Below are 19,634 nucleotides of genomic sequence, written 5' to 3' on the forward strand. Positions count from 1 at the left end.
CGTAGACCTCAAATCATCAAATTGTAGTACCAAAAGTTCCTTAATTTGTTTTGAATACAATAAGCCTTAAAGCCCTGGTCAAACGATCCAACATATCGCCCAACATGGTTCTGGGTGAAATGTTGGATCGTTTGACCACCTTGTTGGGTCACCCAACATCGTATATTTCGATGTTGGACGAAATTTGATTAAGGTCAAAAATGTTGGCTGCCGACGTCCAACAATTATTTTGTTTTGAAGTGTTAAATGAAATGTTGGATCGTTTGACCACCTCAGCCAACATTGTTGGCTCTGCGCATGCGCAGTTGGCTAAAGAGCGCCAAAATTCCATCATCGCATCGTTGTTGTTTTCTTACGCTGGTTTCGTTCGTTCCAGCAATCGCGTTTGCTTACAGGTTACACTTAATAATTATGGGCAATATAACGTATTCTGTGCGAAAGAAGAGGCATCAAGCGTCAGTGAAATAACTGTAGCCCAGAGGAGCTACAAGAAAGTGCAGGGGGACGAACTTAGGCCACAGCCTTGAAAGGGGATGCTGCGATATTGGTCTTGAAAGACCGCGATGACAGTGAAAATATCTAAAGAGATAATAAAAAGATCGAAATGTCGCGAAACTGTGCAGCCTTTTTCCTTTTTCGATCTGCGCGTGAAAATGTTGGGTGAAATGTTTGATGAAATGTTGGATCGTTTGACCAGGGCTTAACACTTTAGAAAAAGGGGCGAGACAGCATATGCGGAAACTACTCAATGAAGCACTTGACACACGAATGTTTTATTCGTTTTTAGAAGTATAAGTTCTTTAAATATTTCGGCCTTCTACATGTCCTTATAATGTAGTTCCTAAATGCGTGTATACGTTGTGTCAAAACGAAACGTTTCCAGCTCGTGGCAGTGTGACCAGATCTAGCATATTATAATACTTTCAGCATAATATTGACCAAAAATTGTCATTTAGCATAAAATCTAGCATAATTTGGAATCTAGCATAACTCTGGCATAATTTTGATAGTTTTTAAAAACTCGCTGTTTCCATTGATCTGTTGTCTATCACCACCAAATGGAAACACTTTAAACAAGAATGTGTGACTTTCCACTTTCAGGATTTAGCCAGATGTTTGGAAAGGTTGGCAGCCAAATATTTTATGGTTGGCAGCCAAATTCAGCCAGCTAAATTCAGTACACAAAAAAGCTAAATTTTTGACAATTGCGGGGAGTGATAGTGTAATCAAAATTTGCTTTGTAGGTTACAAAGCTTTCATTTACTTTTATCTTACATTGTCTGTTATCTTTTACGTTGTTTCATGTTTCTTTATTTGCAGTTTTGAAATCATTCTAAAACAAATTTGAACATCATCTATGCAAATAATTTATTTTCCTTTGCATTTTTTGTGATTTTTTGCAACATGCTGCCAGAATTCTGCCAGCTTTTGCTTCTTCGGCCAAATCAATTTATGACGGCCAAGGGGTTAAAAAATTTGGATGTCAAAACCATTAATCTAAATTGCCGTTTTGTGTAGAAAGGATGGCAATTTTGAGTACACTGTGTTTTAGATTGGGGGTCAAAAAGGCCAAATGGAAACTTTGGTCATTTTTTATATTCTGAGCATCCTCTAGCCTCTTTTACAAGCAGGGGTGCCTTGATTTGAAATTTAGCATAATTTTTGAAAATCTAGCATTATTTTATGACAAATTTGGCATAATTCCAAAATTGAGATCTGGTCACACTGGCTCGTGGTATCAAATATAGACATTTCTGATGACATTTTGCATGTTTTGTTCTAATATTAAAGATTTACGTCTCGAAGTGGCCTAACGTGGCTCGAAGTGGCCTAAAGGATCGAATCTCACTCTAGGGAAAATCGAGTGAGTTCTACCAGATAAAGATTGCTTTCGTTGTCAAGTAAAATCATTTCGGATGATTTAACTATTGTACTTATTTACGCAGAAAAGATTTTGAGAACTCCTTTTTGGATTTGGGAGATATCATTGATTTTTTCATGCAGTCCTGGTAATATGAAATTTGGCGGCGTGCTGGTAATCGCACGCCTTGAAAAGTTTAGGCGTGCGATGACGTGCGATCCATAAAATAGAGACCTGATGTGATCTTTGTATTAGAAGGTGTGTATCACTGTTTGAAAAAAACGTACAAGGTTTCCATAAAACCAAAAAGTATTTATGGAACTTTAGAAAAAGTTTTTTGAAAACAAAATAATTTAACAAAAAGAATACAAGTTTTTTAGGCCCTGTTATCATTTCTCCGTTAGTTAATATTCGTATGAGAACGGATTTGAGTGAATCTGTTTGAGATTTTGCGTTTCATTAATACTCTCAAAAACGGTGTCATCTGATACCAAACCGAATTTATTAAAAGAAAACGCTCTTCAAAGTGGAGTTATCCGAAACGGAATTATCATGAATACGCGGAATTATCATGAATCATCATGAATACATGAATACCTGTTTTCATGAAAGACTATCTTGTACCCAAAACAACAGGTCATAACCTTCGACTCAAAAAACCCCTTGACATTCCAAAAGCCAGAACTACCAATAATGGTATCAGATCATTAAGTTTTCAAGGGCCTAAAATCTGGAATTTACTCCCGGAATCAATAAAGACAGCACAAAATACTAGACAATTTAAGAATTTGATCAAACTTGGTTCCGTGAAAACAAGTGCGCATGCTCGTTTTGCTTTCAATTCTAAGCTTTCTTTTCAAAAAGGGTACAAAAGGAACCATTTGGACATCTTGTGGGCTTTTTTGATGTTTCTTAAAGTAGATCGAAAAGAAACATTTTAGGTCACCGCCCCAAAAGGTCACCTCTTTGCTCATTTCGTATAGCACCAAAGCAATTCAAGGGCACTTTCTGGTTATGCAGCTGCAGGGCCTCCCACTTTTTGCAAAACCATAGAACCTTTGAAATTTAAGAAACAATATAAATTTATTTTGTTATGATTGTTAAAATCTCCCATGCCCCCTCCCACTTTTCAACCTGCGTCGGAGTCCATGCAGTTGGCAAAAAGAGCAACTCGGTGAACTGCAAAGGGGCAGGTATCAACGAGAATTTATCAACGAAAATATTTTTGGTGGTCAAAATGGAAAATATTGACTTTCGTCTTGCATGTAAGGCAAGGCTGAGCTGCTGTAAAATGGTAATTTTAAACAACATTTTTATCTAAAAACGAGGATTTTTAGTCATGTATGGGTGCTTTTTCAGTTAATATTCAAACTTGACGGGTTTGGTACATAAAAACAACTTTTATTTAAACTAGTAACCACCTGTACCTACCGATATCAAAATGAACGAGGTAGTCAGAGGTGCTAAACAAATTAAAAAATACATGAATGATTATCACAATTCACTTAACAGTGTTTTTCCTCAACGCACCTACAGTATGTACTTTCATGTAATTAAATTTAGGACCTTTTCATTAAGTTCAAAGAATCTTGAAGAAACGGGAAATTTTCAAACGGCAGGAAATCTGTCCAGTTTTACTATTACCGGAAGTATTAACTCGCTTGATTATTTGACTCATGTCTATTTGTCTTTTGTTCATTGGTCCGAAGATTACATAGCTGATTACAGGTCGTTTCTCTATTCTGTACCTTTGGTCCGGCTTTTGGCATACTGTTAAAAGACCAAATACAAGTTCCGCAAAATTCGTAATGTCAGGAATCGAGTAGGCCATCCATATGCGAGAAGGTCAGAGTATCACAGTGACATTGACAAATTAATGGCGGCCCATTCGCGGTTTACCAGGTTGTTTCTGGGTGTCTTTCTTGGTTTGGTTGCAATTACCGGATTCGTTATCTATGAGAGTCTCCAGTGTGACTTTGAAGATGGACTAACTTACTACAAACTGCCAAATGGGAAACTCATAAAAAAGTTTGATCCGAATCAGGAAATAGAACTATTCACTACCTTGTCGCCAAAATGTGATTTTGAAAACGAGAAACTCGTTTGTCCCGATGTGCGCCATTTGGGGAAAACGTTGTTGCGCCAGACACAGTTAGCTACGATAAGGATGATGGCCGCATTTGATAGGATTTGCAGAAAGCACCGCATAAGATATTGGATGTGGAGAGGGGCCTTGCTAGGGGCCATCAGGCACGAGGGTTTTATACCTTGGGACAACGAATTAGATATTGGAATTATGAAAACAGATTACGAAAAGTTTCGTATTGTTTCTCATGAACTGCCCGTTGATATATTTCTTCAAAATGCCTCGAGCGATCATGCGTTTGGAAAGCACAAACACACCATTCTTGCCAAGCTTAGAGATCAACAAAGTTGCTTTGGAAACTGTGTGCGAGCCGGTTGCAAGTTTCACGACGGCTTTATGATTGATATTTTCGGGTTTGAAGAAGACGCGAATAGTTTTCTTCGGGAAACTACTAATAACAAAGTTAATTTTAACGTTAGGAAAACTGATGTTTTTCCTCTGAAAGAGGCAAGGTTCGAAGGCTTTTCAGTATTCGTTCCAAACCACTACAAAATGATTTTGAGAAAAAATTACGGCTCTGACTATTATGAAATCCCGAAGATAAGGAAACGATGCCCACCTGGACAAATTGTAGGCCTTCCGTGGACCACGTGCCAGGAGCTTAATCGCATGAATTCAACAGAGAAGAATTTTCATATTTACTCGACAAGCATTTCCAAAGTTAAATCTGTTTCTTGGTATTTGTAGATCGCTTAGCGCTGTCGTGTCAGGTTATGCCGACCTTCCCAGAGATGCAAACATAAATTCAACAATTGAATCTTTTTCGAAATTAAGAAGCAAAATATGAAATTAAATATGACCGACAACCTTAAGGAACTATTGGGGAAATCTCGCCATAGTTAACCATGCTGGTCTTAACCATATGTGAATTAATTTTCCAAGTCTGTTAAAACAATTTTAAGCAAATAATTTAACATGTTGGCAAAATCACGATAAGTGTTTTTATGAATACCTACGTTTTTGTGGATTTACTTATATACTAAAATGTTATGTTTTCAGGAGGTTATATTTGATACATACATATCATATTTTTTGTTGATTGATGCTTTGTTGTTGAAAAAATCTAATTAAAATGTCAAGTTCAATACAGAACTGTATAAGAACAGATTAGGTTTGCTGTTATTAACACGGTTTTTGATGTGGAGCATTTTTATAGAAATATTATCTTCGTTTCAAGACATGGCTTTCACTGGATTACAGGAAAGCGATCATGCCCTTTGAAAATAAACTGTTAAAATTAAGTTAAATAGAAATTTTTTGGATCTTGTGATCCTTAAGGGCTGATCTGCGATGAACTGGAATTTTGGAGTGACATTTTCTTTTAATAACAAATTTTAAACTGGTAATATTTAAAGGAAAGCCCTTAATCGCAAAAACTAGTTCTTCAAAATTCGGCAACAAAAATCAATTCTGCAAAGTTTAGGGGGGAAATATTGATTAGGGGGAATATCCGTATAACATTTTTCTTTCGCAAAGTACAACGACTTTGAAGTTCATAAATTTCTTCACAGAAAAAATGTTTTGGGATTAAAAAGTTTAGCATTTATCAATGGATCGGTATTAATGAGCAATTTGTTGGGAAAACGTCATTGTGATATCATACATAAAAGTGGCTAACTACCATAAGAGTTTGCCAACTTGTATCAATCCCACGACAACTAAGTTAATAGGAAAATTGGACTTGGAAATTACGATAAAGTACAGCTATATTTATGTTACTAAATTTAGCTCCCTGCAACCATAATAGTAGAGCTACCACATGCCATAATGGGGTCATTAAAATAACATAAATATTAATGTTCTCAGAGCAGGATGTTGAATAAGATGTTTTGTATACTTGCTTAGCTTGTTAGGGGTGAAAATTGCTGAAATTAAAGAAAGATGAATTAGTAAGGTATCTGATACAGATTCACACCAACAAGGGAAACCTCTTTTATGCAAAAAATACCACAAATTCGATTGATACTCGTCGTCCTTCGACGCTAAAAGAATTGGATAAATTATTTTTCTCGAGCAGCAGAAGCGAGGTTAGTCTCCGAAACAGAGACCGCGGAAGCAGGGGGAGTGAGGGGGCTTTAGCCGCAATTATATTATATTCAAAATATAATTAAAACCATACAACGAATCGTCTTGCTCTTGGTTTTTAGCATGATTAGCCCCTCCCTCCCTCCCCCCTCGGTCTATGATATTCTCGGTGATTTATGCTCCTAAACAGTTCCATCTTTTAGAATCTTGGAAAGAAATTAATCTATAATCCTCCAATCAAAGAATAAAAATGTCGAGCATTTGGGAAAACAAGAAATAATAATGTGCGTGTATGCCAGGCACAAATAAAACCGTAATTCGATAGGGCATAAAAAAGATGTAATCCTAGTCGCTTTGTGTTTGAGGAGTCTTCCTAACAGGTTAATTTGTCTGTTTAACTAAAGACAATACTGCCCTGTTGTTCTTTGAAATTCTACAATGCAAGTAAATCGGTACATGCAAATCGGTTGGTTGTATGGATGCCATCAAGCCCTGACAACTAGCCCTAACCTGACAAAACAAGTTGGTTGCTACCACAGCCTCTGCCATTTGGCCGTTTTGACAGCCAAATTCCTCTATTCTGGCCGTTTTTCAAAGCTATTGGCCGTCGAAAATTGATTTGGCCAAAAAAGTAAAAGTTGGCCGAATTTTGGCCGCATGTTGAAAGCCACAAAAATACAAAGAAAAAGAATGCGACAATTTTTGCACAGAAAATATTCAACACAGGCACAGCGGAGCGTTGAGAAAAGTGGGGGGTCTAAAAAAAGTGGGGGGGGGGGGTAAAACCGTATAAAAAGAGGCTTTTCTGGTCGTTTGATACTTAATATTTGGCATCCCCAGCCCCCCTGGTCCGCGGTGCCTGCAACATTTTGTTAAAACAATCTCAAAATTGCAAATAACGAAGTAAGAAACAAAGTAAAAGATAACAGAAAATTGAAATTGAAAGCAAGTTTGAGCTTTTGAAACAAACAAAGCCAATTTTGATTACACTATTACTCTAAAGATTTAGCCAAAATGTAGCTTTTTTGTATATTTTGTTTGGCTGGCCGAATTTGGCCGTCACGCATAAATTATTTGGCCGTCACGCATAAATTATTTGGCCGCCAAACATTCCAAGCATCTGGCAACCCTGAAGGTCACTCGTAATCACGGCAAAACACCGTTTGAATACCGTTTGAATAGCCTGCCTGCAGACTCTTGAATTGAATTGCAAATGTGACCTTCAGAGGCTACGTTCGAATGAATGCCGCATTTCTGCCGCGCAGCCTGGTTAAAATTTGGACCAGCAGAAATACATTCGAAAAGGACTTTAGCTTGCAGCTAAGTTTGCACGAAGAAAACACGGACTTGCAAATAAACACCTCTTCAAGAATGATCATGGATTCTTGATTAAAACGAATTTTGCGACAGTGGATCTTAGTGTTAGTTGCTGCTTCAAATAATTAATTATCTTACATGGCTTTTGTTGTACAGTAAGATTCGTCAAAATATATCTGTCCATAGGAAAGATAAATACTACTCCAGTTCTTCGTCCATTTTTAGCTGCTCAACCACGCTACGCACATTATCCGTAAGTATTTCCAAACCGATGCCAGCTTTTGCCGAAATTCCAAAAACATTCGAAAACCCATTTGAAGTGAAGTCGTAAACTTTTTCACGAATTATGTCCGACTCTTCTGTGCGCAAAAATGGTAGGTCCACTGAAAAATCATAAAAGTAACATTATATATAATTTATTCAAACAATCTTTTGGTGGTACAAAACTTGAAAATGGCTTTGAAAAAAGCAAACATTTGAGTAAACGAAAGCTTTTCGTCTGACACTCTTCAGAGTTTAAAACGTCAGAACATAGATCTAAAAGTACGACTAAAGCTAAAACGTGCGATTCTGCTATCGGGCAGCATTTACTGGAAAACCCAGATTGTGCAAAAAACTATAATGGCGACATGTTTCGGATTATTGGTAAAGCCCGATCGTCGTTCCATCTAGCAGCTCTGGAATCTATCTACATAAACACGAAAAAACCGCTATTATGTAGACAAAAAGAGGTCTTTTTCACCTTAGGACTATTGGTAACATTCTCAATAGGCAAGCGGCACTGGTTGGTCAGCCTCAACAGTCATCTACTCGCGTTTCTGATTTTTAACTCGTGTTTCTGACGTTTTAAAGTCTGAAGAGTGTCAAACAAAAAGCTTTAGTTTACTCAAATGTTTGCTTTTTTCAAAGCCATATAGTTTATTCTGTAACAATTAAGGCACTATGTCCCGTCAGCCAATCGTTCAGTGTTAACAATAGGCTTTGCAGGGTGTTTATGATAGGTCAATCGGCAGCATCCTTGCATGCGCAAAATGCCAAATTTATTTGACAATTCTGGAATTAGGTTATTAAAAATGATATCAGGTAAACAATTTTTAAAGCTGTCATTTAGTTATCAAATTAATTGGCTTGCTAAATAACATAGACGCTTTTGGTGTCTCTTCATTTCATATTATCTTCTTTTCATTAATTTCACAATAAACGTTGAACGTTTTGGGTTCATTATTTGATTGTCATATGCTTAGACAATGAGCAAATCAGAATTTAAGATAAACAAGTCATTAACAAATTTAGAGCAACTCATTTTGTGTCAGTATTGAAACTTTAAAATTAAAGTGCACTGCTAAAACTTTCTCAGTTATAATTTTTTCATGAAAAAGAAGCTTTAAGCAGTTTGCTTTAAAGTAAACATTTTTCGTTTCTTCAATAAAGTGACACTTCGTGGCCATCTTTTATGAATAGTCAGAGAATCTTTTACAAAATTGCTGAATTTTCCCCATCAAAACAGCAAACCAATCATTCAATTCTCTTTCAACCGAAAGTCGAAGGAATGGCGAAAGCATTTTCCCGCCCCTTCACCTAAGGCCTGGTTCAAACGTCGCACTTCTCATGTGCCGAACCTAACTCTGCTTGGAGCGACACTTGAGCATGTTTAGCGCGACTCCCGTTTCAAACGTCGAACTTAATCATGTCGCGCCAAATGGGTTTTAGGATTGTTACATGAAGTATCTTGGTTAAGGCACACAATCTCACATATTTGTTTGAAACGCATGCGCCCTCAAAGAAAGAAATGAATTCTGGGAAGGAAAATAAATTAAATATAATTATGCATTGAGTTCGGTACATGACAAGTTCGACGCTTGAAACCGTGCCGTGCTAGAGCCGTGCAGCTCGGCAAGCTCTGCCGATCCAAACTAGTCTGCCGCTCCTAACTAAATCTGCCGTACCAAATTGATTCAAACGTCACGCCTCTCATGTACTTAATTCTCGAGTTAGGTTCGGCACATGAGAAGCGCGACGTTTGAACCAGGCCTAATAATTCTGATTTTGAAATTGGTCGGATTAGGCCCGTGGGCACTGTGAGCCGCCAACCTATGTGATGACTGCGTGATAATGCTCCTTTTTTAGAGACCATCGATTTTCCTGATACTCAACAGGTATCGACTTAAGGCAAGCTTTGTGTTGCTAATGTCTTACAAAAATTACACTCACTTTTGGTGATGTTCACCATTTGGTGTTTAATACGTGCAACCAGTTCTCCAGATGGTTCAGTGTCGACTTTGTTCAGGGCAACTAATATTTCGCGATCCATCAACTCTTTTTGATACAGGTAAAGCTCCTGTGGTTTTAAAAAAATTTATAATGATACAACTTTGAAAGTCAATAAAAGCTACGGTGAACGTTTCCAAGCTGAAGTTATTACTACAGATATAAAAATCTGTTAGACTTTTTACCAAAATGAATATGGAAATAGGTCTTGTTTACGTTACGTAATAACGTTTGAAAACCTTAAAAATAAATAACAAATCGTTTTCAAATGATCATGTGCAAAGTTAATGAAACATTGAATTTCTATAAACAGAAATTTCTACGGCCATAAAATCTCACTGTGCCTAAGAGGTTAAATATTCTGCATCAAAGTCACATTTCTGATACAAAGTTTATTCTCTGTGACATATGAACGATTGATGGTCTGAATTTTTGTTTTTGTTTACATTGTCATCAGTCTCTAAGTCAATGCGACATGAATGTTTTGCCCTAAAGACAAAATAATTGGATTTTAAATTCAAATTCTTTATTCGCGGAAAATGAAACATGACATATTTCACAAGAATATTCGGTTGCTCGGGAGAAGTTAACTGAGAGTTTTCAAATGGTTTTACCATCTCCTGTCCAAGTATTGAAATGCCCATGTCTTTTGGCTGCATGAACGGGGATACCTATTTCTTTTAAAAACTAGTTGCTATTAGGCATCGCCCATATTTATTAAAATTTTTACAAAAACACTGTATAACTAAGGTATTCTCATTAAAAAATTCCACGACACAAAAGTAGAAGAAAGTACCTGCAGAAGCAGTGTTATCGTTTCAACGGGGCTCCTCAGTGGGAATTGTGAATTCAGTTGAAATCCATTTATATCAACCTTCAGGAATTTAGAAATAGAAAACAAGAATTAGAGGTGTGCATAAATTAAAAGTTTGTTAGTGAAAATGTTCTCAAAGTATTCAGACTTCCTCTAGGGAGCGTCCACAGTGTTTACATGATCCTTTAATCCCTGCTGACACTCTTTGCTTGTCATATAGCCACTGGTTATATATCAAAGTTTAACTGTAATTCTTATTAGCAACCACTTATTTTAATGCTATTTTGACTATACTTGGCTCTGAATGGAAAACTGACAACGCTTTCCTTTACGAAATTGCATTTCTGCCAGGTTTAAACCTCCATTTGCAATGAAAAGAGTAAACACGATCAAAAGCCAACTGGGATTTCAAGCAAACCTTGGCGTTTCATGAAGATTAAGAAACCCTAGGCCGATTTCAGTTTTGATATGGGAATAACAGAAGGAAGGAGCCAGGCTACTAGCAAACAGCCTTATAAGTTTATGCTTCATCTTTAAAGAAAGCTAGAGTCAGCTGGTCAAAAGATATTCATGAAAACGGCAAAAATAATCGCTTATATTTTAGCTGTCTGTTCTGGAAATTATCAAATTAATTTTGTAATTCAACTTCTTAGGAATTAATTTGAGTTGTCTAGACGTCTAAAACAGCTTAATACAGACCGATCTGGATTTCACATCAAGAAAAATAAAACAGATATGCTCAAAAAAACTTTGATTCACTGAACCAAAGCACCAAAAGGCATCAAACGGTGTTTGTATAAACTCGGCCCAGACCTCACTGCGATTCCCCCTGAACATATTATACAAAGAGGTAGAGTGAATAAAACATGTTCAATCATTTGATAATCTAAACAAAGAGGATCAAATAGCCAATGTTAAATCTTGTATGTTATGATTTTTCGTACAAAAATGATGTCTTAAAAAACAGAAAAAACATAGATATCATTTCAGTTCTTATGGATACCGTAAATTCTCTTTTTAGACCCCCTCTCAATTAATTCCCCCTCTCTTATTAGCCCCCCTTTTGCAGAAGGAAAAAATTGACTAGCCCTCCTTTCAATTTAGCCCCCCCCCCCCCAAAAAAAATTTTTCACTGATGCTGAAATAAGTAAACTTGACAGAAAACAGAGATTTTCATTTTATTCATTGGTCGTTCAATTCTTCGCATCAAATCAAAACTCACACCATGTCTCTAGAATTAATAATTGTTGACGATGACGATGACAATATTATTGGTACAGAGGGCTGATTTGATGTTTTTTATTTCGCAAATAACAAAAAAATTTACCACTATAAATGGTTTTTTATTAAAAAATATTTATTAAGCCCCCTCTCTCAATTTAGCCCCACCTCTCTTATAAGCGCCTCCTTTAAAGTGCGTAAATCATAATTGAAAACTGCCAGATATTCGTTGCCTTGTGGCTTTTATTCTGTTACGCAGCTAAAGCTATGAAAAAAGCTTCTGGGGCACTTAAATAATGATGCACGTCTTAGAAAAATGGTCGTTATAAAGAACCCAGTGTTTCAATAGAAAATAACAGTTGTGCTTAGAGGGGTTCCTATTCCTTTTCACTGACTCTGTCGAAAAAAATTATCATCCTAGTATATAAATTTTCCCTGGTTGCGCTGCAAATTATGCGAATTCCTTGAAGACAATATATTTCAGAGACAAGTGAATATCTTACCATCATTAAAATCACTTTTGTTCTTTCTACATGGCGAAGAAACTTGTGGCCCATTCCACGATTCAAATAAGCATCTTCAATCAGCCCAGGCAGATCAGTATAGCTTATCTAATAAAATAAGCAACATTTTGAATCACAGACACAGATTGCTTTTATTGTCGAATAAAAAGCCTGTCACCATTTTTCAAGATGTTTTACAAAAAGTTGTTACCACAATAATGGCAAATTAAAACAGGATGGCTCTTTCCAATGTACCACTCCCTGAATAATACGCCTTATTTGTCTGCCTTTGTGCACAGACGATTCATTTGTCGTAGTGAATACCCAAAGTACCGTTGTGTTACAAAACTAAGGACAGTGTGACAGCTTTTAAAATCTATCGGGCAATCAGAGCCTGTAGACATGGGGGACACTGCTCAGGGGTGTTTGTTAAAATGGGAAGGATTCTGATAACCAAATGGTTTAGAAACGAGAAAAGTTCGAGATCTATGGAAAAGCAAAGTATGCTTTAAATAATTATCAAGGTGAAAAGTTAGGGAATAAATGGTAGAACGATTTGCTTTCAAATATTCCCGCCTCAAATTCCAGTCTGTGCAAAAAATCTTAAAACTTTTTATCTTAATTTGTTTTCATAATAGATAGACGGCCCCTTGTAAATCAGCTTTGTTGAGCAGGCTTTAGCTTTGTATACATCATTATGGAATTATTATCATTATTTTTCATTCATTTGTAGATTATTTAAAAAAACTGAGCCTAGCGTCTGAATAGTGGATAAGCAACTCTGGTTAAGCAAAGTTTTAATCATAACTCTTACACGTTAAAAAATGAGAAGGATGACCTAAATGCTTGCAAAAAGTACTTGGAACATTTAAGCATTTTGGTGAATTTTCTATGTATATTCAATTCACAGTTCCAAGAACAGCCGAGTTTCCCTCTTTCCCCCCAAAACAACGTTGAAAATACACCATAGCCATTCTATTTTCTAAAATGGTTACGTTCGAATAGTTTATGGAGAACAATCCAGCATTGTTTGAAGGGGAGAGAGTAAACAGCTAAGGTGTATGACAAGATTGCTCTTGCTGTTCCAAGACCTGGCATCACTGGTTAGGTACCACAGAATAATAATAACGAAGGGACTGAAAGAAAATGTCGAAGCAACCAGTTAAGGATTCAGGAGAAAATTTTCTCACCGTAGTATGATCAGGATATTTGATTAAACCAACAGTTGGTCGCAATGTTGTAACTGAAATGAGAGAAAGCCATGGTGAGCAGTTAAGAAGAACTGATGAAAAAATGAGAATTTATAGGAAATATTTAGTAACTTTAATTTTTGAAAGGAAATTTTTAAAAATTAAATAATTCTGACGAAAAGTAAAAATAGCGGTTGTATGAAATACAATCGAAATTTTAAAGAAAATGAAAAAGCTTTCCCAATCTTTTGTTGTTGTACAATCACTAAAAGAGAAAACTCAATAACATACAACTGTGCCTATCATGGCGGGAAAAGACTCAAGATCATTGAAGTTCCCACCATGAAAGGCACTTACAATTCAAAATTTGACAATATTCTAAATAAAAAGAGACTACAAAGGAATGTCAAGTTTCTGTCTTGACATTTACAATCTTCCATGTAGCAAATAGTTTTTTTTTAAATAATTGCCCTACATAAAATGAAAACGTTGTTCGGGTCAAGAAGGAAACGAGGTGTTGTCAAAAGGAGGGTGATTTCAGATGATTCTAAGCGATTTATTGCTGCCACAATGGAAGATAAGTCAAAACGCAAGGAAATGATTATGTTTATATTTCAATAGACAATCGTGTAAAAGAGGCCTAAAACCAATGGTTGATTCCAAAGGCAGTCTGTCCCCTATTGTGCTCAACTTCATTATCATGAGAGTGAAATTCACGCACCGTTGAGCTTGTGCGACAATTACACGATTTAAACCAACCAGAGACAACTTTGATTCCTTGGCTGTGTTCCCGCTGTAGTGAAGCTGTGGCTAGAAAAATTTGGTTCCCTGTTTGGTTTCTGCCTGCGACAGATATGTCAACAGCGAATATCAATGCTTCCATTATCATCGTTTAATTCCAGTAATTAAATATTCTGGCCATTCGCGATAGCTTTTGCACGCAGTTTCAAATGTCGTCCACTACCGCAGCTAGGCCAGCCAAAGCAAGTAGCGTAATTCGTTAAGGCGGGAAGACCTATTGTTTATATTAGCCAATCATTGAGGGAACAGACTGCCTTTAAGGCAGCAAAATATCTTGGTAGCCTTTGCATTTGCGTCTATTTGGAATTCACAGAACATTTAATGTTTTAAAATCCTATGAATTTGAGCACCCAATGAAAAATCTTCATGCTCTGATTAAATTTCATCATCAAATGGCACCCATGCACTTAATTGCCTGTGGGTTGGTTATTTCGCAGTAGCTTTGGTTACAGAAACATGTGTGTAACATATTGCATCGTAATGAATTAAAACAACTGAAAAACTCCTTTCTGTTTTTTGTTCATAGGAAGGATTCAAAAAGGCAAAGAGCTTACAAGGGTAATCTGCAACTTTTGGTGTTGCGTTTGAGACGCTTTGAAGGAATGTAGACTTGCCAGCATTTGGGAATCTGTCAGATTTAAAAAAAGTAATAGACATTATACAAAAAAGAAAAACAAGAAAAACCATAAAGCCATGGCTAAAATACGATGATGCTACAGTAAATAAAAATCTATGCGCCAGGAGAACAGAACTTGGGAAAAAATACTGAAAGAAATGCGAGCAAGAGACATGTCACGGGCAGGACTCGAACCCAGGACCAGCTACACGGTGCCAGGTACTGGTCATGTCAAACGCTCGCATTTTCTTTGAGGAAGATGAGGATTCGACAGATCTCCGCAATTCCAAGCATAGGAATCACGAGGTGTGGTCACATTGAGAGGAAGGACCAGGACACTGCTCGATAAGCATAGCTTCTCAGGGTCCTAAACCTAAGTTATTAACAAATACATTTTTACTCAGTATAAAAATCCATGTAATGAAAGCAGTTCACCACGATTCAAAAAATGATATCAAATTACCCTACAAGACCAACATCTCCAAGAAGCTTTAGTTCAAATGTTACGATCTTTCTCTCTCCTTTTATTCCATTGAACTTCAATGTCTTGTGTGAGCCGCCATGTCCTCCCCTTGCTAGTATCATCTGCTCACCATGAGTGTTCAGCTCTTTAAGAAGGTTATTTTCTCCATCATAAACTACCGTTCCTGCAGGTACACTTAGAAAACTGGATCTTCCGGGCTTTCCATCTCCTTTATTTTTCCTGTAAATACGTAAAAAATTATCCAGCCACTAACCAAACATTGAGGTTTAGCAAAAAGTCAAAAGAATATTCTCGAATAATATAAATTTTTGGGGAGACGAAACAAATGTGCTTCAAATGACGTGAAGCAGGAGATACATTTTCAGGAAAGCTCGGCAATATTTTGTTTTCTGACATTAGCATGCCTTCTGAAAATGGGAAAGGAGCATTCTCAATAGAGTGAATGAACTTGGGGAAACTGGAGCATGCTGCTAATAATATATATAATAAATATTGATCTTAAAATTAGAGGGTATCCTATAATAAATTATTGAAAATATCACATTTCAATGTTTGACTGGTTCAATTTTTTAACAAGATACTTCGAAATGGTTTTCATTTCAACAATTTTTGTTCATTCATCAGTTATCAGTTAAAAAATCTTTCTTATAACGACTGGACAAGCTTCTACTCTTGAATAATGCCCCCTCTCCACAACATCCAATCCCTTTCTTAAATTGCTTAAACACCATGCAATTTGGGTTGCATATCAATAGTTTCCATGTCTTCTCTCAAATATTGCTAAATCCATCCCCTCCACCCAAAAAAGCAATGTTGAGAGTCTACAAAAACTTCATACAATGTACAAAAAATATAGCTGAATTTTCCATTGAAAATTAAGTTAGCGTTCCAAGACTTTTAGCAGACATTTTCTATGTTCAAAAGCCTCCAACAGATGTTCCTCTGCAATTCTAGCTAATAAGGTATTTGATAACTCTCCTTACTTGAAATGATCGCCATGCCCTGCTATGTGCCTTCGGTAACCAAGTGTCTTGAATTGTGCCAAAGAAGAACCATCCATACACCGAGCAACCACATCACCACCTTTACCACCACATCCACCAGCACTTGGACAACCCATACCTCCTGAACCACCTTTCACATAGATTCTTACTTTGTCAATAAATGTAACACGCCTACCCTTGAAAGTAATGCAGTCCAAAATGATACAAACAATTATGCTTCAAAAGATGACATTTGGCTTCAAAGGTTAAAGTTTTGATAAGTGAATTTAAATGCTTCAAAAGCTAAATTTTAAAATATTGAGAGAACAGGAACAATATGATAAAATAAATACAGTTGTGCATAACTTAGTTATGTTGCACTATCTATATGCATTCAGAATGAAACTCATAATAGCAACTTAAAAACTTTTATTTTTTCCTCCTAAAGTGCACAGCTCTGCATATAAAGCATCAGGTACTTTATGACAGATTGGTAAAACAGTAATTTTTGTTTTCTGTTATGTTTCTGTTCCAGTAAAACAGTAATTTTTGTTTTCTGTAATGTTTTCTGTTTCAGTAAAACAGTAATTTTCGAATCCATAGGTATATGGATTCTTCTCCCTCTCATGTTAGTTTTGATTAATACCTGGATATAAATTTTGTGCTTACCTTAGGCCAATATGCAATATTTATACTGAAAAGTCATACTACTGCAATTTCTGTCATATTCAAATTTTGCAGTTCAAAAAACTAATAATCTACTTTTTGATAAAGCAACAAGATAATGTGGTGTGATAACAAAAAATGCTTTCTTTTAAAGCACTAGTAACAAAGAAAAAAATTGACGCTATTTAGGAGGAATATGAAAAATAGGCACATACTTTTTTCCTTGCTTGTCCTTCATAGGAAACTGAAGTCTAAGAAAAGAACCTGCACTTTAGATATGAGCGAATATGTTGCAAAACAAGGTCAAATTTTGATACATCCAGGAGAAGCATGAAGGAAACCAGGTTATTTTAGGGCACTACACATTCAGCAAGTACAACTTCCTACTATAAGTAAATTACTTTAAGATGAATACCAGATAGATAACTGTCATTCATACTATGGAACATTATCATCTCTAGCCATTATAGGATGGAAATGAAAACATATTTGAGCAACATGCATTTAATTTTGAATTAAGATAAACTTTTTAACAATTACACAAATATATATGGACATACTTGTGAAGAAATGCATCTTGTTGATGACCAGATCCTGTTGCTGCAAAGTAGAGATGTAGAATGTGAGAGTAGGAAAATAAATATACTAGAAAGTTAACCATCTCTGACAATTTTCATTAAACGAGTCTATTTTCTGACATGGGACATTTTGGATTTTTTGGGGTACCTGGCCAAGAAACAGAAGTTCTTCTTAGCCTTTGTTGACTTGGAAAGGCCTTTGATAGATTGCCCAGACATGTGGTGTGGTGGGCCTGAGTTAGCAAGTGGCTTATCAAAGTTGTCCAGGCAATGTACAATAAATAAAGAAATGAAGAAGGGGAAGTTTCCATGCTCAGTTTATAGAAAGTAACTCAATTTTCTGTGCATCATGCAAGCACTGAGTACATAAAAAGTGCAGTGGCATCAAAAGAAGGCTGACAGATAACACCAATTTCAGCTGCCAAAAGTATGTGGAAGGAGAAGCATCCAATGATATTGAGATGAGGAATATGAATCTGGATGATGAAAAAGTTGAAGTGGTACTGACTTTCTGCTACCTTTGGAGACACAATTTGAGCCAAAGGAGGGATCGATGCAAGTATGAGAGCAAGGGTGAAAAGTGAATGGAGTAGGTCCTGAGATCTGTTGCCACTGTTAACCATCAGAGGTCTGGCATTACCATGAGGGAGATGTATGGAGTGCAATGGTGTATGGCAGTGAAAATTGGCCAGTTAAAGCTGAAGATGTATGTTACATGGAAAGAAATGACATGAGAATGGTATGGTTGATGTATAATATAAGCCTAAAGGACATGCTGAGCTCCATTGTACTCAGACAAAGATTAAAGCTGAAGATTATTAGCAAGTGCCTGAGGCTTTTTTGGTTAGGTCATGTTAAGAGAAAGGGTGATATTGATTTGATGAAGAAATGCAGAACAGTAAAAGTGGAAGGAGATGTTGTCAAAGCAAGATAAAATGAGGAACTAAGATAGCATAACTAAAACCCCTTGATGTACCTCCCGTTTCGTATCCTGATTTTCAGCAGAATGAGCTCTGTTGTCCAAAACAAGACCACCTCTCACAAGAGCAAGCCTTGCCAAGGCAAATGAGCCATTGCTCTTACATTTCTATCATGTTTTAGTGAGGTTGCCGGCCACTTTTCCTTTGCCAACTTTCATGTTTTGGACTGTTTTGAATGCCCTTTATTTTATCTTGGTCAAAGTGAGACAGAAGAAAACATGGGAGAAAATAATAAAGTCCAATCTGAAGGAAATAGGTGTCACCAGTGCTTGGTAAAGAATAGACTGGCCTGGAAGTGAACTGTCCAACACATGCCAGCATGTAAGACAGGTGAAAAACTTAACATGATGATGATGATTCATCAACCAGGCCAGAATTAAAACCATTCCTGACAAAGTAAATATAAGATTGCAGTTTTCTTATTGACAGTTTCTTTGGAAGAACTTTGTACAGTATTAACAAACAATAATCCAAAGTTATTTAAAAAATTGATACTTGTTCATAAGCAAATAGTTAATGCTTAAAAATGTAATCAGAAATCAGATGTTGAGACAATAACCATAGTTTTTATTGTAAATCAAATTGTCGAACTGAATCGGTTGGTGAACAAAACATGCCAGTAAATTTTAAACAATTTTACGTGTTTGTACTTTGCTATTTTTAATGTGATTTTAAATTAATTTGTTTTGTGTTAATCAATTAATCAGTGTTTATAAAGACTTAGAAGATAGGGAACTTTTGGGTGAATGAAGATGAAATATCGAGTCATATCACAAGATTTTGGTCGTACGATGGCAAAAATGGTAGAAAATGGTTGCGAATAGCAAAAATGACAGAGTTATCATATCTTGAAATTTCATATTACTTTTTCCACAGCTTGCTGATGTATGATTACACCAGGTTTGTGTAAAAAATCACAAAAAGAGCTTACACGATTCTTTTCTCTGTACAACTGCATATTTGCTTAACCATAGAAGGAATCATCTTTATGCAGTAAAGACAAAATTCTTATTCTTTCTCTTCTAGATCTCCAAAAAAATGAATTCCCTCGTGATAACAATTAGCCATATTGTATTTACCTCGTAATAAAGAAGACCCTCAAAAATAGAGGCGGAACAGGGGAAAGAGATTTGACCATGTGTGCCAGAAGAGTCCATGCATTCAATCATTCTTATGGTCTG

At 36.3% G+C, this 19,634-nt stretch overlaps 2 protein-coding genes across 2 annotated transcripts; one reads left to right on the forward strand and one right to left on the reverse strand.

Moving 5' to 3' along the window:
- Positions 1-3,513: 3,513 nt before the first annotated feature.
- Positions 3,514-5,145, forward strand: LOC135691492 (uncharacterized). Its single transcript, XM_065209350.2, has one exon. The coding sequence runs from the start codon at positions 3,738-3,740 to the stop codon at positions 4,692-4,694; it is 957 nt and encodes a 318-aa protein (XP_065065422.2). The 5' UTR covers positions 3,514-3,737; the 3' UTR covers positions 4,695-5,145.
- Positions 5,146-7,285: 2,140 nt separating this feature from the next.
- LOC135682070 (GTP-binding protein 10) lies at positions 7,286-19,544 on the reverse strand. Its single transcript, XM_065196794.2, has 11 exons — positions 19,385-19,544; positions 17,456-17,495; positions 17,111-17,146; positions 16,230-16,426; positions 15,226-15,465; positions 14,701-14,774; positions 13,346-13,398; positions 12,156-12,263; positions 10,414-10,491; positions 9,561-9,687; positions 7,286-7,732 (listed from the first exon to the last, which is right to left on the reverse strand). Exons 1-11 carry the CDS (start codon positions 19,435-19,437, stop codon positions 7,548-7,550), a joined length of 1,191 nt encoding a protein of 396 aa, XP_065052866.1. The 5' UTR covers positions 19,438-19,544; the 3' UTR covers positions 7,286-7,547.
- Positions 19,545-19,634: the final 90 nt, after the last annotated feature.

Source organism: Rhopilema esculentum, chromosome 16 (genome assembly GCF_057945365.1).
Source record: "Rhopilema esculentum isolate cy_ngs chromosome 16, ASM5794536v1, whole genome shotgun sequence".
In the NCBI taxonomy this organism is placed as follows: Eukaryota; Metazoa; Cnidaria; class Scyphozoa; order Rhizostomeae; family Rhizostomatidae; genus Rhopilema; species Rhopilema esculentum.

Coding starts and splice junctions, on each gene's coding strand:
- LOC135691492 (XM_065209350.2), top strand. CDS start 3,738: ATGGCGGCCCATTCGCGGTTTACCAGGTTGTTTCTGGGTGTCTTTCTT.
- LOC135682070 (XM_065196794.2), bottom strand. CDS start 19,437: ATGATTCCTTCTATGGTTAAGCAAATATGCAGTTGTACAGAGAAAAGA. Junction 13,399..14,700: donor AAAAGTTGCAGATTACCCTT/GTAAGCTCTTTG, acceptor CTCTCATTTCAG/TTACAACATTGCGACCAACT. Junction 12,264..13,345: donor AATATCCTGATCATACTACG/GTGAGAAAATTT, acceptor TTATTTTATTAG/ATAAGCTATACTGATCTGCC.